Here is a 27,516-nt window from a genome sequence, read left to right on the forward strand (position 1 = left end):
ATATCGAGACCAGAGCTAAGCTAAGATTACTGTTTTGTGGTCACGAGTAAGGCAGTCATTAGAGACGGTCAGTGCACTTCAAAGTAAATTACATCAGAATCGAAGATCATAAGGTCAGTGCGTTTTGAAAGTAAGTAGGCCTGTGGCGTGTTATAACCGCTTGGTGGTGCTAAATTCAACCGCACTGCCTTGCAAACAAAAGCATTCAAACTAATATTTTAAATCAGTCTATTCTTATGAACGTATGACCTTTTTTGTGATTAAAAATATTTAGTAAAAACAAAATGAGTGTCCGAGGGTTTATCTAACTAAGTATGGGAACATATATTTTGATATATATAAATAACTTTTTTTTATAATACATTTTGCAAAAGGAAACATTTAGTCGCTCCTAAAAGCTGAACATTTCGGTTTTGCTTTCTTAATAAAGTGTATGCACACGTAACAACGATAACACATAGCAGCCCATTCAGGCAGGCAGTTCAGTCAAATAAGACCCAGTTCCATCTGAAAACGACGCATGGTGTGCTCTCCGGGTTTTGCATTTGTTCCACTCCCCCTGCTGAGGGGTTCGAGTTTCGGACCTCTTGTTTAAAAAAATGGGGGGGAAGGACAAGAAGCAGTACGTGGACCTGCAAGTAGCATCCTTTGAATAAACGTAGGGGAACGTAGGCTACATTGGGTATACCACATGGAATGGGACAGCATGAAATGGACTTACAAGTGTTTGGGGCTTCATACTTTTGAGTTTAAGTTTTAAAGAATGCCTTTTCATAAACGAATAGTGTATCCCCAGCGAGTTTGCAGGTTGAATGGAGATGGATTCACTGCGGGACGTTTTTACTTTGCGGATGGAACAGCACAAAGCAGCAACGTTTTTGAGCCTCCAGTATTTACATCCCTAGAGGACGTAAACTGTCAGACTTTTACAAACATTCTCCACCAACTTTCCGATTTATCACGACACGCTACCTGCATATTTTCGGAGATTCAGACAGAGGCGGCATCGATAGTGCACAGGGCAGCCAGACTTCAGCTTCGACTGGACTCTCTGCAAATTGCTGCTCACAAACTCGACCACAAGAAAATTAAATTACGTGAGTTGACTTTATATCATTAAGTGAATATCTTTTCTAAAGGCAAACTTATGCAAAACGTGTTCAAATGATGTAAACGGAGCAGTTGGTCCATTGAGTGGCCAAGTAGGAGAACCATGTGGCTGTGAAGACGAAGATTTATGTCTTCATAACAAACGTTTCTATCTGATAAAGTTAATGACCTATAGCCATACTCAACACAAACTGCATAGGCCTACATGTATGGCCATATAGAATGTACTGAGTTAGTCTAATGCATTTTCACTGCAGCCTTTTGCGTCGCTATTTCAAACAGTGGTTTTGTATGGTCCTTAACTGTCTTTCAAAGTTTTCTTAGTCAGTCTTAGCAAAAGAGCAAGTAAGATGATGGAAAGTAGGTGTAGACTTTATAACATGATGTTAAATTGGCGGAGAAAAGGAGTACGACCTGTCAAAGGTGATGGATAAGTCTCACGTTGATTAGGCTATGTGAGAAAGTGGCGCCTGAGGGTGAATGCTTCAACAGATTGGGTCTCTCTTTACAATAATAGTGAAATGAATGCTTGGCTCTTTCTTTCTTTCCCAACTTTAAAACAAATCAGATTCCATTTGGTCATTTAGCGTGCCTAGCATACAGAATTTACCAAATCAGCGTTTGGTTCAGCCCACCTGTTTAGTTTTTTATCTGTGATGTAGGACATTAACCTACATTTAATGGGCCTCAGGAGAAATATGTTGTCCTAATAATGACATTCACACAGCTTCTTTCATCACTTCTAGGCCATGACGTATTTAGACTTGCCCATTCATTTTAGACTAGCTATACTTATCAATGTATTATACATTTATTTATTCGAACTGTTTATTTTTGTTCACATTGTGATGTGGTTTAAAGGTGACATATGTGTGCCTGCTCAGAGGTAGGACCCAAGCAAGTGAAGTTGAGTTGCAAGAAAGATAAGCAAACGTGACATGGCTACCCTGTCTCAGTTGAGAATTGTTATTAGTAGCCTACTGATGAAGTAGGTAACCAGTAGTGACAGGATGACATCAACAACTTTATTTTTAGATTTGGCGGCTTCTTGTCAATAAAGATAGCCTGGGTGCCATTCCGAACAACGTCAGGCTACAATAAAGATACACCATCTAAAGTCCACACACCAAATGTGACACTGTAGAATTCAAAAGGTACATTTCTGACTATATCCATGTATACTTACTTGTTATGGGTTAGGATAATTTGTCCAGGAAAGACAAATAATCTCATATTGCACTCAATGATTGTGCTCAGGTGTGCCCCAGGTGTAGTTGTTTTGATACACATATGTAAATAAATACTAATGCCTCCAGATAAGGATGCGGTGTTATTGTCATCTAATCCCTCACAACGTCCTCCCCTCTGGACATGCAACCTGTGGGTCAGAGCATAATACTAGTGATGGCTTGACGAGAGCATAATACTAGTGATGGCTTGATGAAACCCAAGAAGAGAATTCTTGAATGCTGAGGAACAAAGTCTTCTGTCCTTGCGTTGTCAGTGTCCCTCCTGAGCAGAAAGCTGTGCTCCCCACTGGAACAGACGAGACACTTCCCACTGCGTCAGCTTCTCATCCTTGCCTGAACAGCTCTCTTATTTGCCAAGGAGAATTTCCGAAGGCTTCCTTTTGGAAGTTCATCTGCCCCACTTCGTCCGTCTAATCTGGACACACGAGCAATGAGTCTCCAGTCCGTGGAGAAGAGGATGAATGAGGCTATTTCAGGGTTGGCCAGATATCATCAGACTTCAGTCTGTCATATTGATCCGCAGAGACTCACCAGAATTGACCTCTGATGCAGTGTGATCTGAACTGAAGTACTACTACTCATGCACATTTCATATAATTAGTAGTAGATTGGGATTTTCTGTGGAGGTAAGACTTGTCCCTGACATGGCCAAATCTATTATTAAAGATGCAGTGTGTGGCTTTTGCAGCCGGTGCAGTGTAGCCTGAACTACATTGCTTCGTATCATTGTAAGAACCAGCAACTCCTACTTCATGTGAGGGCAGATAAGATTACACTAAATAAAACAAAAGCTCCTTTTGGTGTCATTCTGTGATGCTATTATCTAAGACAAGATTAGCATTAAAGCTCCACTTCCTTCTTCCTTTATGAGCAACCCCTACCAACATCCTCCATGCTCCACACACACACACACTCACACACACACACACTCTCACAGACACACACACACACACACACACACACACACACACACACACACACACACACACACACACACACACACACACACACACACACACACTCACACACACACACACACACACACACACACACACACACACACACACATGCATCTCTTGTCATGTCCCATCTTCTCTCTATGAGTGGATTTTCATAGGGTCCTAATGACATATTCCATCCCTATGGATTACCACCGGGCTAATAATAGCTGGGAACCATCCTCGTCTCCCTTTTTTTGTCACTGGGAATAAGAGCGGAAAGATCCTGACGTTCCCGAAACTAGAGCAGTCTCTGCAAGGAGAGAGAGAGAGAGAGAGAGAGAGAGAGAGAGAGGGAGGGAGAGAGTCTGCAAGAGAGTGACAGAAAGAGGTGATGTGTTGAGAGCAAGTGTGATGGGGAAGACGAGAACAACAAGGCGTCAGGTGTTAAGATTCCACAGTCTTTGTTAAGATTCCACAGTCTTTGTGTAGTTCAGTTCTGACAGTTGACCCCTGCGGAGGTGTGGTCAGCTTGACACACATTGTTCCAAGAACTCCAAACATTCCATATAGCATGTCCTGCTTTGCCTGAGGTGTTTAAGATGCCCAGGGATCCCCCTCCTCTCCTTGTGTCTATATGTTGCTCAAGCAGTGAAGCCCAAAAGCGTCACACTGACAGCACCAAGTTCACAGTGAATGAGCAGCGTGGAGAGGAGGGGATAGGCCTGAGGCCACTCTCATCTGCCACTTAACATTTCCCTCATGCTCCAGAAGGATGCCTCTCGCCCCTGCTTCTGCCCCACAGAGCCCTCTGCTCGGTGCAGATGGTAGGAACAGTTCTCTCTCTTTTCTCCAGTTACCCATAACGCCTCCATAACCTGCCCTGCAGGGATAGCAGAGGTCAAATATGGGGCACTTAACTGGTTTATTTTATCTCTCCATTCCTCTTCATACTCTCTCTCTCTCGTACACTTTTAGTTTTCACTCTCTCTCTCTTCAACTCTCTTCCCTCAGACTCCTTCTTTCTCCTTCTGTTTTGTCACCATTTGGCCCACAGGCCTGCAGAGAAAACATTGACACACACACACACACACACACACACACACACACACACACACACACACACACACCACGACCGCCACAACTACTCCCGCACCCCACCCCCACCTGGCCCCATTCTCCGCTGAGTCCAATGTAAGGTGAGCAGACCAAACATGCAGGAAGGAGAAAAAACATGGGGGATAAGTGGACACATGTGTGCTCCTGTCCCGACATCGACGTTCGTCCCCCTCTAATAGCATGATGGAACAGCTGGCACACATAGGGAGCCTCTGTGTTAAGAACTGATGGAACAGCTACCACACACAGGGAGCTCCTCTTATGACATGATGGAACAGCTACCACACACAGGGAGCTCCTCTTATGGCATGATGGAACAGCTACCACACACAGGGAGCTCCTCTTATGGCATGATGGAACAGCTACCACACACAGGGAGCTCCTCTTATGGCATGATGGAACAGCTACCACACACAGGGAGCTCCTCTGTTAAGAACTTCTGTGTTAATGACTGATAAAACAGCTACCACACACAGGGAGCTCCTCTTATGACATGATGGAACAGCTACCACACACAGGGAGCTCCTCTTATGGCATGATGGAACAGCTACCACACACAGGGAGCTCCTCTTATGGCATGATGGAACAGCTACCACACACAGGGAGCTCCTCTGTTAAGAACTTCTGTGTTAATGACTGATAAAACAGCTACCACACACATGGAGCTCCTCTTATGACATGATGGAACAGCTACCACACACAGGGAGCTCCTCTTATGGCATGATGGAACAGCTACCACACACAGGGAGCTCCTCTTATGGCATGATGGAACAGCTACCACACACAGGGAGCTCCTCTGTTAATGACTGATAAAACAGCTACCACACACAGGGAGCTTCTGTGTTAATGACTGATAAAACAGCTACCACACACAGGGAGCTTCTGTGTTAATGACTGATAAAACAGCTACCACACACAGGGAGCTTCTGTGTTAATGACTGATAGAACAGCTATACCACACACAGGGAGCTTCTGTGTTAATGACTGATAGAACAGCTATACCACACACAGGGAGCTTCTGTGTTAATGACTGATAAAACAGCTACCACACACAGGGAGCTTCTGTGTTAATGACTGATAAAACAGCTACCACACACAGGGAGCTTCTGTGTTAATGACTGATAAAACAGCTACCACACACAGGGAGCTTCTGTGTTAATGACTGATAGAACAGCTATACCACACACAGGGAGCTTCTGTGTTAATGACTGATAGAACAGCTATACCACACACAGGAAGCTTCTGTGTTATTGACTGATAGAACAGCTATACCACACACAGGGAGCTTCTGTGTTAATGACTGATAAAACAGCTATACCACACACAGGGAGCTTCTGTGTTAAATGTAAATGTAAATCAGGTTTCTCGGGCAAAGTATACTTGCGTATACAAGGCATTTGGTCTCTGCATTTATCCCATCTGTGAATTAGTGAACACACACTAACCCGGAGCTGCCTTGCTACAGCGGCGCAGTGAGGGGCCAGGTGCCTTGCTCAATGTTCCAAGAATGGAACAGCTACCACACACAGGGAGCTCCTGTGTTAAAGAAGAATTCTGACGATTTTTCACATAGGTATCTGTTTCTCAAGGTCACCGAGTACTATTAAACGGAAAAAAAACTAAAACAATCGGTTCTACCTAGCTTGAGTTGCTGCAGCCAACAACTAGAGCTACAGTGCTACACTCTGGGGGGCATGAACATGGGGGCTCATGCACATGCCCCAAGAGTGTCCTTAAAGAAAAGAGAGTTCTCCTTTAAGGACTGAGGAGTTTGTTTGTGGTAGACGTGATTCAAGGACACAAGGCGATACTTGGGGAATGTTTTATGCATTAGCATAGAAAAATAATGGGAACACATGGCTGATGTTGTATAATGATTGCTGGCTCACACTGAGTTTACGCAGACATGAAGATAAAGAAAAGACAGCCAACTTACACAACCTCTGTCTGCACTGTGTCATATATCATACTGTTTCATGACAGAGTTTTTCCAGTTCTGAAGTAACAAAGGCTCGTTGAAGACTACTGTCCTTAATTGTTTATACGTTGCTCTAATGAACAAGATATTCACAGAGGACCCCGTCAGCCAGACGCATCATCCGATACTTTGACAGGAGTAATCAGGAGCACAATGATGGTATCCAGTACCAGGACACCTTTAGGACACCTTTAGGACACCTTGGCACAAATAGCTGTGGGAGTGAAGGGGATCAGTTTGCAATGCTAAAGGCTCTCACTGCGAGTCTGCCGGGGATGCCTCCATAGGGCCATGCCAAGCTCATTCTGCTCCTTCATAGGGCCATGCCAAGCTCCTTCTGCTCCAGTGAAAACTCAGAAAAAAGTTGGGGTGGGGGGGAACAGTACAGTCATTATTTCCTCCTTTTCTCCGTCATCATTATTCCTTTCCTGTACTCACAGACCTGGGCCCCTCTCTTTCCGTAGAACAGAGGACGCAGAGTCGTGAGCGAGAGTGTTGATGCTTATGCTGAAAGGGGACTCAACCCCAGCCCGAGCCCCAGGAAAAAGCCTCCGCGCTCCCCTCTCTCCCCCTCTCCATCTCCATCTCTCTCTCTCTCTCCTCTCCCCACTCCCTGGAGAAACCATTCAGTATTTCAAGCAGAACTGCAACTGCAACACAAATGTGTTTGGAGAGGTTCTGCTTGGGGTGAGGACCTGGAGGGTCAGGCCTGTGTTAGTGTGTGTGGTTAATGTTGGCCTCATGGAGAGCTGTCCTGAGTTTTGGGGAAAGCTCTCTTCCTGTATTTGTTTGCGTGTTTCCTCAGGTTATGAGCCGTGTGGTCAGCCAAGGTCATTTGTTTTTATCAGCCCGTGTGGTATACCTGAATGAATGAAGGAAGGGACATAAAACTAGAACACAAGGGTCACTGACTCCAATGAGAAAAAAAAGGCAAAGTAATTCTGATTTATATTCAAAGGAATGCTGTAAGCCAGGCCGAATGAAAGCAGTGAAAATGGAGATGTTTTCATGCTCCACACAGGACTGTCTATCTTGCCAAACGTTTTAATTTGTTGAACAACAGTGTGAGCAGATATTTGGTTTGTAGTGAGTGTGTTCTGCTAGAGTCTTTATCAGATGTTATCAGAAAGGTTTCGGGCAAAAAAATGTGTGTCTATTGACTTTCAATGATTTTTCATTGGAGCACGTTAATTAGGTTATCTAGGCACTTTGTGTTGCTTATCTGTTCTGCTCCTTGTTGACAGAATGACAGATGACAGAAATGGGCAGGGTTGTGTTTGTTTATGATTGAATGTTCTCTCAGACAATGACTGCTCCCCTGTTCTTCAGCAGAGCTCTGAGACGGCGAGGAGATAGCATGCCACTTGTGAAGGCACTGCATAGTAATGATGAGCCAGGAAAAATGCCCATTCATGGGATTCTAACACCCAGAATTGCAGCTGACTCAGGGAATGGATCAGTTGGCTTCGGGCCAAATTAGTTAGATACGCGCTGAGACTAACTACATAACCATGTTTTATTTCAGAACGCTATTAGTCAGCTAATTGTGACCACAATGTAAATGATTGCTCTGTCAAACTGCTTGCGGCACTCGCTGAATAAATATGGAAATCTGGTGTTTGTTTTCTGCGATTAGGCCGCCCCGTTCACCACATGGTCGGGGAGCCAGGTGATGTCGCTGAGCCGACACAGGAAGATTGATGAAGTCAGAAAATCGATTTGATGAGGATTCTCAAGGCCTGTGGGCTGCCTGAGACCTCCACCTAAGGGTGGCGTGCCGTGATCGTATAGTGGTTAGTACTCTGCGTTGTGGCCGCAGCAACCCCGGTTCGAATCCGGGTCACGGCAGTGTTTTCTGTGTTGGCGGCCACTAATACATTATTGAGTAGCATTTGATGTACTTGCTTCTTATGCTCCGTATCTTGTCTATAATTAGTGCTTAGGAATCAAGTTTGCCTTAGGATTGCAAACAGGAGCCTGTAAGCTATTTAAGGTTGTGATTTTTCCTATCATTTTTGCATGAATCTGCTTTTCACAAAGACTGTTTCACTGAATGTGATCACAGACACATAAGCGTTCGAAAGACACTATTTATTTTAGAAGGGATTTGATGTTGTTTGGAGTGAAACAATCTGCCCCTGCCCCGTTCTGGGAAGCCCATGCTGTGTCAGGAATTTTTTAATTCCCTCTCGGAATTTCTCAGCCACCACACTTATTGTTTGTTTGTGCTTTTCTGAAACACCAGCCATAACCCTTCTGCATTATTTACAACTTCCAAATCCTTCTGTGGCTCAGAGCCCAACAGCTCCCTCTGACGCCCCCCCCACCCCCCACGTCCTGACTCTTGACACTGTGGGTGTGTGGGATGCCCCCAAGCGTCCCCGTGCACTTGCTGACCTATGCCCATAAAGCATGTTAAAGTTCCCAGCACTGGCCTGGGATCAGATGTTACCCAGTTCTCCAACACTATCAGGTTTCAGCCAAGCTTTAAGCGAGCTGCTTGTAGCTCAACTGGTAGGACAAGGTGCTAAGAACACCAAGACTGTGGGTTGAATTCCCACAGCTCTTATACTGCTCATGTAGAGAAAAGTACTTTATGGAAGTCATTTGGAATAAACGTGTCTATATATATATATATATATATATATATATATATATATATATATATAAGTCCATCTGAGATTTAGTCCTAAAATGAGCCCAGGATTTACACACTGGGGTTTGTTTTGATAATTTTCTTAAGCAAAAATAGTTGGTCCACACACACACGCACACACCATCTGGCATTCCAGCTGAAGGAAAAAATGCAAGCTAAGCGTCTTATCCAGGCGCTTGGAGTGGTCAGTAAATTTGCCTTAATAATAGCAACAGAAAACACCTGCTGACAAAGCAGCTGCATACTTTTCATTGATGGCCATCTTGCCTTTGTTCTTGGTTTAGCACGTAAGATAGAATAGGTCCCATAGCAAGTCATACAGAACCACAACTAGAAGCCAAAGCCTGAAATATGTACCATGAAATATGTATATGAAATATGAAATGAAACAATGTTTGTTTATATTAAGAAACATACAGACCTCTTCAATTTACACTCATTTGCTCTATTACATACAATGTAGGAAGCACTGCAAACAGAGAACTTCATAAAACTGTCCTGCCTGTTAGTGCTCATTAATGTTGAACTGAACTCATACACGCTACATGCATAAGGACACTTTGAGCCCCAGTGCCTCTCTGTAGCCTTGCCCTCTGCAGTCCCTACTGTTCTGTGCCCAACCCAGACCCAACCCAGCCCACTCCTCCATAGAGTAGACAGAGCGAGAAAGACAGAGAGAGACAGAAAGAGAGAGAGACAGACAGAGAGAGAGAGAAAGAAGGGGGAGAGAGAGAGAGGAGGAGCACATGTCAAAACCAGATGTGGCTCCTATTCTTCAAAAGGCTTCCCTCGACACCACTTTTATTATGGCCAGATGCACTCATCCACCACCTTCCCTCTCCCTCCCTTCCTTTCTCCCCTTCCTCACTCTCCCTTTCCTTCCTTCTCCCATCTTAAGCTTCGATCCGATTCTCAATTTTCAACTTTCTCCCTCTCTCCCTCCCTCTCTCTCTCCTTCACTCTCTCTCCCTCTCTCTCCTTCACTCTCACTCTGCCTCTCTCTCCTTCTCTCCTCCCTTGTTTCCCCCTTCTCTTCACTTTCTTCCTTTGTCTGCATTGTGCAGTCCCCCCCTCCCTCCCTACCTCCCCCTCTCTCTATCTCTATCCCCCTTTCTCTCAGTTGTATATTTATTTTGTTTTGTTACCATCCTCCCTCTCATTTATCACTCTGTACTGGCTCCGTCTCTCCCTCTCTGGGACTCCATGGCTGTCTGACCTCCCGCTCCTGGCTCTTATGAACTGGGAGGATTGCACAGACGTGGAGAAATCCTCGGCTCGGCTAGGACAGCCCATCCGAATAGGTTTTCTTCTTCTTCTGTCAGCTGGATTTTTATTAAAGGCGAGGCAAAGTCCTGGGAGCTGAGCCACGCAATATGTTCGCCTGATGTGCGGCCAGATGCCCACTATCGCATGTTTACATAAAGTTCCTCTGAAGTAAACAAAAAACCCCCGCAAAACTGTCTTTCATTTGTAACATGACTATCAGTGAGTTAATGAAATATAAGCTTAAATACAATTTTTATTGAGAGTTATACTGGTTCTATTCGCTTGTGTCTGTATGACACAGGTATGAACAGAGAATGGACTACATAAAAAGGTTGTAAGCGTTTTTCCCCCCCTCTGCGGAAGTATGTGGCATAAAATGGATACTTTTCTGCATGGAATGACAGTGCTTCTGCAGATGTGGTCAAGGTTTCTCAGTAGGTCAGAGCTGACACAAAGCCCTCATTGTAACCTTGGCGGCGATCCCTCAGTGGACTCAACTCATGCTCATACTCGGTTTCACAATAGCGGTGCAGTGAGCGGTGGTGCCGTGATATTTGCTTTCTCTCTTTCTTCTCTGGGTTGCTCCAGGGGTTCTGGCGCAAGTGTGTGCAGACATACCAGGCTGAAAAACAACAGGCAGACTACAGCCATTCCTGTGTTTTAAGAACAGGCCTGGCGGTGCGCTCCCAGATGTCCATACCAATCCACACCCTAAATCGCTATATCTGGGCTCGTGCCTCTGTCCTGCCATGATGAGGGTGTGCTCCTCTCTTCCTGTGGTGGTGAAATTGAACAGTGTGTTTGTGTATATTTGGGCAAGCACACATGTGTGTGTGTGTGTGTGTGTGTGTGTGTTTGTGTGTGTGTGACGTATAGTTGCTGGGTTATTTGTGTGAGTGAGTATGGACTATGTGTATCTGTGTGTATGGTACGTTAGTGAGCTGAAATAAGTTTGTGTGTGTATTTGATTTGTTTTGTGTGTGTATGATTGCAAGATTGACAGCAAATGTAAATTGTTTTACAAACTCTGCTGTGTTGATTAGCTGGAACTTTGGCCTTTGAATAACTCCCACCATTCAAAAAAATAACCCATGTGATTGATGTGTATGTTATGTCCTTAACCTTTGCATACAGGACTTGTAGCTGCATATTAATGACTTGCAGCCATGCTGCTGATCCCCTCCGTTACTCAGTGTGATTCATCTGCAATGTGCACTTTGTGTTGCTGTATTCCATGCTGTATGGGCCAACCATATGAGGTCATTTCATTTGGAAATGCTGAGAGGGAGAGAGAGAGAGAGAGAGAAAGAGAGAGAGAGAGAGAAGAGTGAAAGAATAACAATAGACATCACATAGTCTGGAAAACAAATGAGGCAAAGACAGAAATACACTGTGCATTTCAGATGTTCCGTCTGGGACTGTCTGAGAACCGTCACGACATCCAATTGTTTTGGAGAGTGGACCCCAGAGTACTGGAGAGAGAGAGAGGCATTACATGCTGCATCAGGAACAGTTAGAAGCCCCAAGGCTTTAGCCTGCACACACAACTTTACAGTTCCCTCCAGAGAAAGGACGCCACACCCGATTTTGTGAGTTTTCCCCCCATTCAGATCAATTCTGCTCTCGCTAGAGTACTTCTCAGCTGCACATTATCAGGTGTGGTGCTGAACGGTTTGAGGAGTCTTTAAAAGGGTGGCATGTTAAGAGCTTCTGGGTGAGCATGGCTGTTACAGCACTGGAGATGGACTTCTATAAGAGGTGGTGGAGTAGTGTGTGATGTGGAGTAGTGTGTGATGTGGACTGCCTCATCTGGAACGGGCCCCACACAAACTCCCATGCACATACGCACACACACACACAAACACACCTGAAAATCAAATCCAGATGACCCAGATTTTTTGTACCATTTTAACACACACACACACACACACACACACACACACACACACACACACACACACACAAACCACACATACACACACACATCCATACCATTTCTACCTGGCACTGGCTCAAACATATTCTGGGCTCTTTCTTCCAAATGTATCCCTTCCTGCCTATGCCTGCCTGTTCCTGTGCCATTTGCAGTGCACTGTAAGGCACCCCCCCCCCCCCCCCCCACACACACACACACACACACACTCACACACACACACACACACACACACACACACACACACACTGTAAGGCATCCCCAAGCCCAGCACTCAGGGCTTATATCCTGCCTCATCAGATCCGCTAACAATGAGCGGCCTTGTCCTGCAGCCTCCACACTCCCAGCACAGCCGCCCCAGACAGGCACCCAGTCAAGTAGCCAGACACAGCACAGGGGCTAGCAGGCAGGCAGGCAGGCGGGAAGAGGCCTCAGCATCTGTGTAATTGAGGCTTGTTTTCTTTCTTGTTGTTTTAACTGCAGGTAGGTCAATGAGGGGGTTATTTTTGGGAAAGGGGGAGGGGAATTGGGGCACGTTCAGGAGCACACAGCTGGAACTGGGAAATACTGGTGCCCCCCCCCCCCCCCCCCACTCACTCCTCATAGTGTACACACACACATACACACACACCCATCCATTCCTCATAGTGTGGATGGGTGTGTGCTTTTTTGTGAGATTTAGTTTGTTCACCTCAACCATTTTTGTGTCCCATACTAAAATGTAGCCTCACATTCTCTCTCTCCCTCTCTCTCTCACTCACTCTCTCTCTCTCTCTCTATTCATGATGTTGTTCTTGGCTGCTTTGGACCCTCCAAACTGGGCTCTGTCCATTTGGGGGAAATCCACAGGAAAAAGTGTTAATTAGAAAAAAGGCTGAATTCCTTTAGCCACTGAGGAAAATCTATATTTAGTGGATGCAAGCAATGACCGTCTGCATTGTTATTTTGCTCCGTGGAGCTGGGACGGTGTGAACGCTGATCATTTTACTGTCTTTTGGCGTCGGAAAAAACATACGATTTTAGCCTGTTTCACCAGATGTGAATTCTGTAAATGCTATTCATTTCACTATGACACCCTGTTTTGGGAAGTATTCTTTTCCAAATACCTTCAACTCAGTGGAATTTTCCAACAGCAACACTTGACTCTACAGCCTGAGGTTATCCTAGTGGTTTTTCTATGGTTAGGCTTCCTTGTAGTGTCCTTCCTGCTGAGTAGCTGACTGTGGACAGTGGAAAAACGGATGGCCAGCCAGAGGTCAGGGCAGGGATGGGGCTGTGGGTGTGATGAATCTTTGAGTAGGGGACACCTGTGTGTGCAGACGACAGCTCTTAGTACACATTACTCCCAGCTCACCCTGACAACTAGCTCCTCAGGGAGGTCACTGGTGGCAGCTTTACAGTGATATATATCTCTCAGTGCACTTTCACTGTGTGTGTGAATGAGAGAGAGAGAGAGAGAGTGTGTGTGTGTGTGTGTGTGTAGAAATAGGGGCATTGAAGACAAAGAAAATATAAGAAAATATATGTATGTATAAAATACCATGCATTCAGATAACAGCTCAAAGTCATGTTTGACTTAGTAAGGTTAATCTTCATTCAATAGATAATCATCAAAAGTTTGAGGATTCATTGAGGATAATAAGTGAATAATGAGCTATTTGTTATTGCCTTCCAGGGATCTGCCAGTGTTTCTTTAAACACTCTCAAGGTCACATTCAAGGCAGAGATGTGTGCCAGTTGAGCATGTAGCAATCGGGGTCATACAAACAGTTTCTTGCAACTCTGATGCCCCTGAATGAGATCCTGCAAAGTCTGCAATGTTGAATGTTTTAGTCTAGTGAGTCTGCTGTATAAAATCAACCAGATCTATATGAAATGAAGTACTACGGATATACAGCAAACCACTGGCCAGGGTGGGAGAATGGAGAGAATGTCCGTGATGAGTGGGAAACTCCCTCACCTTCACACTCATCCTTCAGTGTGGCCCAATCAGGCACAGCCGTCGGCGATTGGCCCAGAAATGGAGCACTTGAACAACTGGGTTGAGTGTGAGGGATGACTTGGGAAAGAGCACATTCCCAACCTCTTCCTCCAACTCCCCACTCTGCTCCGCTCTGAGGCGCTGCTGCCTTCTTACCTACCTACCCCCACAACCTCACCCACCCGTACAACGTCACCCACCCCTACCTACCCCCACAACCTCACCTACTCCCACAACCTCACCCACCTCTACCTACCCCACAACCCCCACAACCTCACCCACCCCTATGTCACAAGGTTGGTTCGCTCGCCGCTCACGGGCCTCGAACCCGCCACGTTGACACACACACCAGCATGGGAGACGAACACTCTAACCACTGAGCTAAAAGCCCAGGCTTCCAACTCAGCGGTTAGAAGCGTTCTTAAGGTTAGGGCTGTGAGGATTTACACGGGCAACTAGCACGCTAGCTCAGTCTGCCTCCGTTACACCTACCTACCCCCACAACCTCACCCACCTCTACTTACCCCCACAACCTCATCCACCCCTACCTACCCCACTAATCTCAACCACCTCTACCTACCCCCACAACCTCACTCACCTCTACCTACCTCTACCCCCACAACCTCACCCACCCGTCCTCATTAATCCCCATCACTGCCAAACACATTTCCATTGATATGTATTCATTGAGTAGACATTTTTATCCAAAGAAACGTACTAGTGCAATACAATACACAGTTAGACAAATACACAGTTTAAATGCAGTGATAGCATCCTGTAAAGGCCGCTTGTGTGTGGCCTAACACCTCTCTTTGTTCGAGGACACACACAGTTCTGAACAGTCTGTTGTAGCTTGTGGAGCAGGTTTTTCATATCTGCATTACGACCTCTGATTTATTGTAAATGATGTGTGTGTTGTCTGACCAAAGCCAAGAAAGTGTTGGGGAGTGAGCAGTAAATGTGGCGAAAGGCCTGGAAAGAATTCACGAACTGTGAGCACATCTTCAGCTTATTAGAAGGGTGCGGCAGGCAGAGTGTTCTCAATGTTCTCAGAGGGGCTGTATTGTGTGTGTGTGTGTGTGTGTGTGTGTGTATGGTGTGTGTGTGAGAGAGAGAAAGAAAGAGAGAGATTGTGTGTGTGTGTCGGTGTCTGTCTGTATGTGGACATGTTTTTGTGTGTTTATGTGTCTATGTCTGTGTGTGTGTGTGTGTTCAACCAAAAGTAGCCTTGTCTACACTAATCCAAGACAAAGAAAGCTGAAGTTATGAGTTAAGCTAACTGACTGGTCATAGAGTCACTTACTCACTCACACTGCGGTGTGTGCTATTGTTTACTTAATTTCATACTGAGAACTTTCCTAACACACCAGAATGGAGGAAAAGGCAGCTGCAGAATACACACAAAAAATGACTTTTTGCGTTGTGTGCCTTTTTTTTGTTGTCAACTCTGTGTTTAGATATTTTGAGATGTTTTGATGGCTCTGTGGTTTGTTGCTCAAGCGTTTGGCTGTTTGGCTGTGTCAAGCGTTGGTTAATTAGATCTGTTGTGAGAGAGCCGATCTAAAAAACCCACCCATCTCTGGCACTTAGCACTGCTGATATAATGTGCTATGTGCAATATCTCTCCCTCCATTTCCCTTTGTCTTTGTTGTCTTTAGGGCAAATGTGCTGCGCTGCGCTGCTCACTCCCTCTGTGTGGAAGAATGTGTCTCGCTAGCTCGTTCCACATACAGAGAGAAAGAAAGGTGGTGAAAACCTCTCCACACACTTGAGCTCTCTACTCCTCTAACCTGCCCCACTTTCCTCATGCACTGGGTATGTTCACACCATGGATGCACTGTGTGTGTGTGTGTCTGTGTGTATGTGTGTGTGTGTGTGTGTGTGTGAGAGAGGGAGAGTTTGTGTCTGTTCAGTGTTTATGCCCTCAGCCAATCTCTTATCATGTGTTTTCATGACTCCTCTTTAGCTGTTTGTTGGAGAACACCTGGAACTCCTCCTGCAGCTGCAGGTCTGAGACTGGTGTTTGTGTGTGTGTGTGTGTGTGTGTGTGTGTGTGTGTGTGTGTGTGTGTACAGGGAGAAAGAGAGAGTGCGGAGCAGCTGGCGGTGGTGTGTGTGTGTGAGTGTGTGTGTGTGTGAGTGTGAGTGTGTGTGCGCGCGTGTGTGTGTGTGCGCGCGTGTGTGTGTGTGTGTGTGTGTGTGTGTGTGTGTGTGTGTGTGTGTGTGTGTCCAGACCACGCTTGTCCTCCCTGTGCTGCTAACTGGCCCCTGCGTACCCTTTAAACAGCAGCTGTACCAGGATGTTTATAGCAGATGGTTTAGCAGTGTTGTGCGTGCTTACTGTAGTGTGGTTTAGCAGTAGTTACATCACTTGGTTGGAAGCCATTAGACGACTCTTTTGCGTGTGTCCCCTCAGGTTCTGTGCTGTATAATAAGACGTTTCCGCAAGCAAATAAAAAAGAGATGAACTTATTTGTGGAACTGTGCAGCTCTTGAGTGAAGATCCAGCAACAGCTTTTTAAACTTTCAAGGGCTCAGAGGGATGTTTGGAGTATTTTTTTGACCTAATGTAATGAGAAATAGTGAATGCAAAAGTAATCTGTTTCTGCGTAAACTATCAACTGTACAACCTCTCTGTTCTTCGCATCAGAAGAAAGACAGTTCACACGTGGATTGTTATCAACCTTCTGGCAGTTCAAGGCCAGGACTAGGAATCTGCTTTGCCTCGAAGCTTTGGCTGCTGACTTTGTAACCAGGCAGGAATGCTGGCCTCTCTCTCTCTTTCTCTCTCTCTCTCTCTCTCTCTCTCTCTCTCCCTCTCTCCCTCTCTCTCTGTCTCTCTCTCTCTCTTAAACACACACACACAGAGACACACACACACAGACACACACATACACACACACACATTCTGTTGCAGTCTTTCAAACTCATTCTTAAGACCTGTGTGTGTTTGTGTGTGCACACGTCATCTGTTTTGCCCTGATCCATGAGATCCATAAGTGGGCCTACTGAAATAACACAGATACTGGACATGGCACGCGTGATATCACAGCAGCACCCACCGAGGGATCCAGAGCAGCGACGGCAGTCAGGATATCCTCACTCTATCCTCACTCTCAGGTCTGTGGTCTGGGAAACGTCCCTTCTGCTCACTTCCTTGCCAAAAAAGATGTTATTTCTGTCGTTCTGAAGATTGTAAAGGAAGGAAAATACACGTTACAGTGCGCCAAAGAGACTGTCAGAAAGTCCAAGCCTTTTGATTTTCTCCTCCCTCCATGCCAGCGCACAAGCTGAGTCTTGGCGCGCACCAGTGTCTTCACTTGTTTTGCAGGAATAAAGTGGAATGTGCAATAAATATTTGAAATCACTTTTCCTCTTAGAAATGTCAAGTGGCCATATTTTCTAGGTGAACAGATGGACTTCTTCTTGGTGAAGAACAAGTTTATGAGTACAGCAACAACATAGCACTCATTCATGCTGCTAATCTCCAGCCTTTTCTGATACATCCCACATGGGGAGTTATAAGCCTGGTATAGTCTTGTGTCTGTGTCGGTGCGGTGTGTGACAACAATTGCGTCATCAATGCGGCCTTCGGGGGGTGCCACATGCCTCCCAACAATTGTGACCATGCATCAATGTGCATGGAGGAGCATACCACTTCTTTTAGGGTCACTGTGTTCTCAGGGATCAGACGGTAGGAGAGGTTATTGACCCCATGGCCGAGGGGTCAAGGCGCTGCTGTGCAGACCTCTTCCTCTGACTCACAGCACCTCTGCCCTGCCACATCACATCACTTCCTGTCCAGAACCACCGAGAGGGACTCATTCATCTGCTCACTTCCTGTCCCTCGAGGTGACCGACAGTTTCCAGTGTGTGTGGTGTGTGTGTGTGTGCGTGTGAGACGGATGCTCCTTGCGCTCTCTCTCCGAAGTCGTAGAATGCTGCCTATCTGCATCCGATGTCATTAAGTGATCATGCCTGTCAAACTGATTGGACACGTTCCATGAATGTGAGGGTCATTCATTGGTCAGACACCTCTGTCAATTCACATAACTGGCTTGTTGGAGTTACTTGGTCTCATTGTAACAGTTGATTACATGCATGCCGTAGGATGGCAAATTTGGGACGACTCATCGGGTCTGAATCTGTTTCTTCACCTTTTGAGGAGTACGTACAGGATGACCAAAATATAATAGATGTAATAGTTAAACTAATTGAAGTTTTTGAATGGATGATAGTGTTCATTCTAAATCTGCTCTGTATAATTTTTGAATGACAAAAACTCATCTCTTTGAATCTTTTGGTGGCCGTAAATTCAGCTCATTCACATTAATGTGCAAGCTCATGCTTTGATCCAAAGTCGCTCACAAACAAGGTCTGTTGAGTAGTGACAATGAAGCACTTGGAAAGGCCTTTTAACTCAATACTGGCTGGAACAGTGCCTTGAAATGTGTGTGTGTGTGTGTTTGTGTGTGTGTGTGTGTGTGTATGTCTGTGTGTGTGTGTGTGTGTGTGTGTGTGAACAGTGCCTTGAAACTTTTTCTCAGTCAAGTCCCTTGGGTCCCTTGGATCTTTTATAAGCGCTCTGTTTTTATTCTTTGGGAAGTCAGTTAAAGGATTTGACTTCACTGTGATGAGGGAGGCGCATATCTTTCAGAATCAGAATTGACAATGCTACTTGGAACGTTTTGAGGTTCTCAGCGAGGCCAACCAATGAGGGCTCCTTTGTAGAACTCTTTGATGCTTAAAGATCATAAAGAGCCAAGACGCATTACAGAATTAGCCTCACAAGGCTCATACGGAAGACTTTGTAATGCAAATGTAGTGTTCCGTATTGACCCCTTGATAGGTCAGGCCAGGCTGGACACACACAGTGTACACTGTAAACTTGTCTGTTGTCTCTTCTGTGCCCATATTATGGCTGATTGAATTGAGCTTGCTGGTTCCAAATCTGTTCTAATGGTCAGTTTCTCTACTTTCACTTCTGTGCCCATATTGTGGCCGATTGGATGAGCATGCTGGCACCAAATCTGTTTTAATGGTCAGTATCAGTGTGTCTCAGTCTCTCAGCTCTAATAGAAAACAGTGAAACACCACAGAAACTGTGATGGTTTTTTGTGGTTATAATCTAAAGTTGTATCAACTTTAATGAATACTGTAATGGACTTATGGTTAATGGTTTGGAATATCATTTCATTCCACTTCATTTCTATCTTTTTTCTTTCTTTCTTTCTTTCTTTCTTTCTTTCTTTCTTTCTTTCTTTCTTTCAGATATCTGTTTAGAAACCTATAGTGCAATACAGGCTTTGTGACTTTGAAAACAAAAGTGGACTGAGAAAATGCCATTCTTATCAGTGAACAATAAGGGGCGCTCCTTCTCCAATATTTCTTCTGGAGCACTGAAGGGAGGGATGTATATGGTTGGCCGTTGAGTTCAAATATTAACATTTAATCAAGAACTAATCCTTTAACGCTCAGTTTACTCCTTTGAGATGTGTGTGTGTGTGTGTGTGAGAGTGAGTGAGTAAGTGTGTGTGTGTGTGTGTGTGTGAGTGTGTGAGTGTGTGTGTGTGTGTGTGTGTGTGTGTGAGTGTGTGTGTGTGTGTGTGAGTGTGTGTGTGTGTGTGTGAGTGTGTGAGTGTGTGTGTTTGTGTGTGTGAGTGTGTGTGTGAGTGTGTGTGTGTTTGTGTGTGTGTGTGTGTCTAGGCCACGTCTCTGAGGTCAGTCTCTGAGGCGTCTGCACTCAGCCTGGTGTTGGTCAGACAGGGTCAGGCCCCCTGAGCTGCACCTTCCCATCAGCAGGGTTGCTGGGAGACGACTCCTCATGTGGTCTCCGGGGGGCCGCTGGCCTGGGAGGAGGAGAAGGAGGAGGAGAAGGAGGAGGCACATGACAGGGGTTTACTGGGGAGACGGGCAGCCCAGCCCAGCGCAGCACAGTGAGCTCAACGGCTCGTATTGACGCCGCTGCCTTTTTTTCTAATTGAATTCTAATTGAAAACATCTGACATGAATGTGGTCATTGAAGTTGGCGCCTGGACCCCTCCCCGCCCCTCCATCTCCCCTCTCGTGAAAACAACGTGTTTTGACAGAGGAATTGGTTCTTTTTGAAATCTTATGGCATATATTTATTGTAATTTATTGTGTGTTTGTGTGTGTGTGTGTGTGTGTGTGTGCGTGTGCAAAGAAAGAATTCTCAGGGATTGTGATGGGAGTTTTTTTTATCTTTCATATGTACAATATTTTGAAGAGCTAAACGTTTCTTGCAGTCTGTCAGTAGAATTTCTATTAATGGTATAATTTCAGGGTTCCTACGCAGTATGGAAAACCTGGAAAAGCATGGAATTTGATGTTAGTAATTTCCAGGTCTGGATAAGTATGGAAAAAAGAAACAAGGGTATGGAGAAATATTTGTGTTTCCAGACTATTGCATTTGCAGTACTAATCACTTCACTCAGGTAATAATGAACCATTCCTACTGTTGTGTAGTGTAACTATCAGTCCCCATCATCAAGATACAACTATGATACAACTAAAAATGACCCAGCTAAATGGACGAATATTAAGTGTCATTTTTTAATTCACTTCAGTTGTCCATACCTTTGTTTTCACCGAGTTATCCCAAACCAGAAGTGGCCGCAATGTCGAGAATATGGTCAGAAAAATCTACCGAGAAGTTTGGAAATTTGAGTATGGAAAAAGTATGGAATTTTGAAATGGAAAATGTGTAGGAACCCTGTAATTTGCAATTTATTCCAATCTGGGCCATGTGTGTAATGTGTGCACGTGTGTGTGTGTGAACGTGTGTGTGTGTGTGTGTGTTTAAATATAGTCAAGCAGCACTTTGATCTTCATAGAGGCGTATGACATCCATCTGGTGTCCACACAATGGGAAAAGCGTATCCCTTACGATGATGGGAAATTCAGTGTTTTCTTGTTTTCCCAAAGCAAAGGAAGGATGGCATGATAACTGCAGGAAAGAGAGTGAGTATGTGTTGAAACAGCCGTGTGTAAACAGGAAGTCGGCCTCACTTGCCCCTCTTTGTCAGCTGGCTACTGTGCTAGTTGGCACTTGGCCTTGAGCAGATAACATCACAGGCAGCCTCTGGACTACCCCAGCGGTTCTTCCTGGTTCCGTTTTGCGTGCTAAGTATTCTTGGGGGTTGTCAGGTTGTTTCTCATAGCAAAACAAGAACAGCTCGCATAGTGAGTTTATGATTTCAGGCCAGGTTTATTACTGTACATACCAGTAGTTGTGCCCATGCCTATAGTGACAGAGATGGGAGAAGTTTTTGTCACTATAGCTCCACCTTGTGGTAAAAATGTGACCATTCAATAAAATGCCTTTATAAACTGATAGTAACAGCTTAGTGTGTACATTTCATACACAATGTACTGTATGTATAATATCAACATGATTGTTTTCTTGCTATCCTATTTGTAATATTCACACTGCCTTATTTCACTTGCTGAGCTAAGAGAGCATTTATTCAGGAATTACGCCTTCCACCCCATGGGGAACACTTAAAATGCATGCCCAGGTGCATGGAAAACTGATGTGGATGTTTGAGAAAACAATCTGCTCCCATAGGAGCCCTTTAGGAAGATGAGAGATCCATGCAGATTCTCCTGGTTCTCATAAGTCTGAATGTATGGCTGTGTGGATGCACGGCTGTGAAATATCTTAGCAGAAAGTACATAAATGCATTGAGTTAGACGTAGCCAACACACCAACTCTATGCATAAATATAATATACACTCACATATACTGACAGACAAATATCACACACACACACATACACACACACACACTCACACGGACAAACATGCAAAAGCCAAATCCAGATGACCCTGCTTTTGGTCTTTCGGATAAGGCTGATTTATCGGTGCGCTCATCACCTACTCTCAACTCCAAATCCTGATCACTGGATTATACCCTCGACATATGCACTCACACACACAGACCTGGAAAGCAGTCGTCAATCTCAAACCCAATTTCCCTCATTTGGGCCAAAACAGAGCCACATGCATATTCGACACCCCTGGTGACCTTTGACCCCTGAGTTTGGTATGCCTGTGGCATGTGCGCCCATGAAGAGAGGATGGTAATTACGCTGCGCTGGCACTGTGCCTCCTCCGCTGAAGCTCTCTGGTGTTCTGCTCCAGGTGCCCTGACTCAGACATCTTTAATTCACACTAAAGCCTATTAATGCGCTTTGGGCTATTTTTACCCCCGCAGGCTTTGCCCTGCGCAAGAGCCACCTCTGCCAGATCACTGCCACTCTGTAAATAAGAGTCAGAGAGAGAGGGAGAGAGAGGGATGGAGGAGAGAGAGAGAGAGAGAAAGAGGGGAGGGAGAGGGATAGAGGAAGGGAGAGAGAGAGGGATGGAGGAGAGAGAGAGGGAGGGAGGGATAGAAAGAGACAGAGGGAGGGAGAGAGAGAAAGTCAGAGAGGAAGCTTTGGATCTTAAGGGAAATAGAATAGGAGTAATTAAGCAGAAAAGAGTGGATGAGAGCGACAGCTCTGTTTTTCATTTGGGTTTCTGTCTCATGACTGATAGGGATGTGTGTGTGTGTGTGTATGTTTAAGTGTGCATTGGTTTTGCCTGCTTGCTGTTTTTCTGACAACTCTTCAGACGGTTACTTTGGCAGCAGGTGGAGAGCGTACTTCCTGTAGGGGGAGCCTAGGCAGCTTTCACACCTGTCATTCATCTAGCTGGCTGAGAGGAGAGATGAAGCATCGGCGTGAGTGTGACTGACACTTGGTAAACACAGGCACACGTCTAGGGCTTCACACACACACACAACACACACACACACATGCCCACACGCTGACACACATGCACACCACACATACACACACACCACACACACTTTCAAGAGAAATGGAGACTTGATTATACCTTGTGGCTAAGTACTGTGCATGCTTGTTCACTAGCCACTCTCCTTCTCCACCACAATTACAGCATTCAGAGCACACACACACACACACACACACACACACACACACACACACACACACAGCGTAATGTGCTAGCCTGGAAGCGGATGGGCCTTTTTTACGAGGGAGCCTCAGCAATTGGGATGGTCTTGCTGACCACAGAAGCCCTGGCGGTGCTCCTCATCTAACATCTGCCAAAGAAGAAGCCGGACACCACCCCGGGTCACCAGGACTGAGGAATACTGGGAAACGCTTACCCATAAACTCTGAGGAAGACTACGCTAAGTGTGACATTTGTCCAGCTTTGGTTGTTATTCGGGGCCATCTGGAGCTTGGCCAGGCTTTCAGTGGAGCGGTTGCCTGTGAGTGTCGGGACAGCTGATGCATGCTAACGCTGTTTATTTCTTGACGATGCTGATGGCGGTGGATGGCAGCGGTGCCACCGTTGGGTCAGCGTAGAGGTGACCCTTGAGTGTGTGTGCCAGAAGAGTGCGGTCGTGCAAATGGGCAGCAGACCGCAATGCTGGTATCTGTGAGTTGAACAGAAAGCGATTTGTGAGTGTTTGTGTGTGTGTGTGTGTGTGTGTGTGTGTGTATGTGTGGGGGGTGACCGGACGTCACCATGTGGATGGGCCGCGTGTCGCGGTGGTCCCGGGTGGAGCGCCAACAGCAGCGCCTGCGTCTGGAGAGGAGTGTGGAGTCGCTGGGGGCGCGGGCCAGAGCCGGGGTGGGGACTGGGCCGGAGGCGTCGGTGGCCTGCGTCCCGCGGACGCTCAGCCTCTTCTGCACGTCCACGCTGGTGCTGTGCAACTCCTCGCGCCGGAGCCAGAGCCAGGGGGACCTCACGCTCACCGAGCTCTGTGAGGAAGACGAGGAGGAGGAGGAGGAAGAGGAGGTGGAGGTGCACCGCTTTCACAGACATAACAGACGTAGCTACAGACTAGGTAAGCAGGACACAGGCTCAGGCGCAAGACATGGACACGGATGTAGTCAGAGGGATGGAGATGGTAGCAAAGGTGTGTGTGTGTGTGTGTGTGTTTTCTCTGTCTGTGTTTGTGTAGGCCATAGGCTGATGGTATTACCAATTCCAGTGGATTATTTCAATAGACATCTCGTAGATTAGAGGATACACATTTAGTATATTATTGAGGGTAAGTGCTTTGGGGGCTTCCATGGGGCATGAGTCCAAGACTCCAATGCTATTTGAGACTGCACTATCCCTCTAGTGCAGTGGTATTTGCCAATAACTGGGATATTACAGTCATTTCACACTAAGACCTGATACAGATCAGAGCACTCTCAATCATCTAACTGGCCCAGCAGTTTTCATCACTTTGTGATTTCATTGGATTCTGAGGTTGGTGTGTTACTAGCTACAGTATACCGTAATCATAGTTTTGAGTGCAAGAATTTAACCTTTAAACACTGTTCGCTGCTACCCCCCTTACTTTACTGTTTGCAGTCAAATTTGACCGGACAGCTTTAACTGCTCTTATTTTAACATAAATACAACATAAAAACAAAAGTAACATAACATAAAAAAAAGTAACATAACAAAAGTAACTTAACATAAAAACAAAAGTAATTGGAGGTACTAACAAAGGCTGAAAGGCAGGATATCTGGATGGAAAACACATGTCTAGTTGCTCCTATCTATTTTGCTGAGAGTGCTAAAGTATAAAATGCGTTTAAGGTTTGTGGATAGCGAATGAAATGGAGAAGTGAGGAAGTTCATTGCTATGGTATGTCATGTTGTGAGGGATGCCACTGGGGTGGATTATATAAACCTGTGTGGTTGACATTGACTTGAGAAGATTGTGGTACTGATTGCTGTAGATGAACCTGGAAGTGAGTTTTTTCTGGGAAGTGAGTTTATCTGGAAGTGAGTTTATCTAAGGTTTTCATCTGCATGTCATGCTCATGCACACCTGTGAAGTGAAGAGGTGAGCGCTGAACAGGTGAATGAAGATGATGAATTTATCTGATCAATTCATTGCTCCTGGCACTTCATCCTCAGGTGGATGTCGTTTTAAGAGAGAGTTGTTTTAAACTAGGCATATTCTAGCCTCCAGCCCATCATTAAATTAAATCCACGTACTGTAGGCCACACTTTGCACACGTACAGTAGGCAGCACATTACCTGAAACCCCAGAGTGTGGAGTGTTGAAGGTGATTATAGCTTTGATGCAGCGTGAATTTGGCACATTCATATACTAATGTGATACGGCTAAAAAACTGGAGCTGCCTACTTCATAGGTGTGCAATTACCTGAAATAATTGATGTTCTAAATACTGCATCACAATAGGAAATTCAACCAAGCAGTGGTATAATTCAAATAAGCATACCCTTTAAATGAGGCCTTAATGAGAGCCTGTATAGCTTAACTGAGCCTCAGCATCCACTCTCTGGCAGCCAGGTAGTTTGCCATATCCGACGCACTCCACCCTACTGGGAAAGACAGAGTCTCATAAGAGTCCAGTGTTAAAAAGAACAGTCAGTTCTACAGTACAACTGCAACTCAATCTGCCCTGGTAACCTCCCAGTATAGTATATTATCTGGCAGAGTGACTGGACCCAAAATGAAAATCGCTCCCACTGGAGAGGGTTTAGTACGTTTAGATTTGTGTCTGTTACTGAATGTGCCGTGATAATCACCATATTAATGACAGGCATTAGTGCTTATCAGGCAGGGATGTACACTATTTGACCAACAAATGGATTTTTGTGCAGCCCCGCTTGGAAGGGTGTAGGACATTTTGATCTGGCTGGATGTGCTGTCACATAATCTCACAGGGTCATGTGTGTGTGGTGACCTCCTTCTCCCATTACCACACACTATGGTAACCGCGCTATCGAGATAAAGAGACAGGGAACTTTCCCCAACTCTCCATACAGGCTGACCTACATTGTTATTGAACAGTGTGTATCAAATGTTTTGTGCATTTGAGCAGTTTTGTCATGAGTAATGCTGAGGCTCAAAGGTGTCGTGCGTACAGTAGATGGAGAGAGTAGAGTCCATTCTCTCTCTCTTCTTTCCTTCAGTCAGTTTTTTTAATCACACTTCAAGGACATTTTTTTGTGTGATATGCGAACATGCCTCAAAATACCTTTAACTTAAGACTCATGACACACAGAAGGAAAACAGTTTGTTTTCCCTGATCCGTGGTTGTGCGTATAGAATTGTCTCTTTTTGGAACTATACTGAACATTTCGAAACACAATGTGTTTGTTTTTACTCTCAGTATCAGAAACATCAGCCTTCCGTGTGCATAGAACAAATCTTACATCTGTTACTAGCTGAGTGTAGTTAGCCACACTTTTAAAGTGATTGATAGTTTTAGATAAGGCATTATTTCCTTGGGTGGGGCAAAGCTTTGTTTTCTTACTTTTCATTAACTTAAAGTATGAATTGTACACTAAGTGCTGTGTATAGTGTAGTTCTGTGGGTGAAAGGCCTCTTTCCTGGCATTGCCTCTAAACTGATGAAAGTCAGGATAATGTTCTGCATCAGCTGATGTGTCATTCAAAACAGATGATGTCAAAGTTGTATGTGTACAGAGACAAGCTGTAGATTTCATAATGCTATCACCGTGTTATGTTCAAACGCTTCCCACGAAGTGGATGTGAGAAACAAGTGAGTATGCATTCACAGATAAGGCTTATCAGATCCAAGCATATGCACAGTTCTCAATTCCAAAGGGAAACAGTTTTTGGCTGGGAATTGCTGGAGTTTTGGTATAATAAGAAAGCGTGGTGCGGGTGTTTGCCAGCTCGTGTTTGCGGGGCTAAGTGGAGATGACTGAGCTGATGTAAAAGCCCCTCTCTGGACACTAGTTTGTTTTGATTGTAAACAATTAGTGCCATGGGGATTTGGCAGATTTCACGCCAGCATTTTGTGAGCAAAGCCCGTAACTGCTGACGGTTTTATTTCAGAACAATTGCCCCAGAGGCTGCCGCCGCCAGAAGGGATGTGTGTGTGGGTGTGGATGTGTGTGTGTGTGCGTGGGTGTGGATGTGTGTGTGTGTTTGTGTGTGTGTGTGTGAGGGGGCCAGAAGAGCTGTCTGACCTGAGAAAGGTCAGAGTGCATCTCTCCCTTCCTCTCTTCTTTCTTTCTTTCTTTCTTTCTTTCTTTCTTTCTTTCTTTCTCTCTCCCTCCCCAACTTCTCCTCCTGCTCTGACTTGCACTATCCTCTACTCCGCCTCCTCCATGTAGAGAAGGCGTGGGATTGGTCAGTGTTTTCCCATATTCCGCCTCCTCCATGTAGAGAAGGCGTGGGATTGGTCAGTGTTTTCCCATATTCTGCCTCCTCCATGTAGAGAAGGCGTGGGATTGGTCAGTGTTTTC

The 27,516-nt window shown here is 45.4% G+C and overlaps 1 protein-coding gene and 1 non-coding gene across 3 annotated transcripts in view; both read left to right on the plus strand.

Annotated features, from left to right (window-relative positions):
* The first annotated feature begins 667 nt into the window (after positions 1–667).
* nhsl1a (NHS-like 1a) overlaps positions 668–27,516 on the plus strand; it is a 72,004-nt gene continuing 45,155 nt past the window's right edge. For both annotated transcript variants that reach the window (XM_076299381.1, XM_076299382.1), the window contains exon 1: positions 668–1,097. In XM_076299381.1, coding sequence (XP_076155496.1) covers positions 764–1,097 — 334 coding nt within the window. In that variant the 5' untranslated portion in view covers positions 668–763. The remainder of the gene's footprint in view (positions 1,098–27,516) is intronic.
* On the plus strand, positions 8,172–8,243 carry trnah-gug (transfer RNA histidin (anticodon GUG)). Its single transcript has one exon. It is a non-coding gene; the product is annotated as a tRNA-His (tRNA).

This window comes from Alosa pseudoharengus, unplaced genomic scaffold (genome assembly GCF_046254945.1).
Source record: "Alosa pseudoharengus isolate Yale_2024_CS ecotype anadromous, Long Island Sound unplaced genomic scaffold, YU_APseudo_1.1 YU_APseudo_1.1_scf_22, whole genome shotgun sequence".
Lineage (NCBI taxonomy): Eukaryota > Metazoa > Chordata > Actinopteri > Clupeiformes > Clupeidae > Alosa > Alosa pseudoharengus.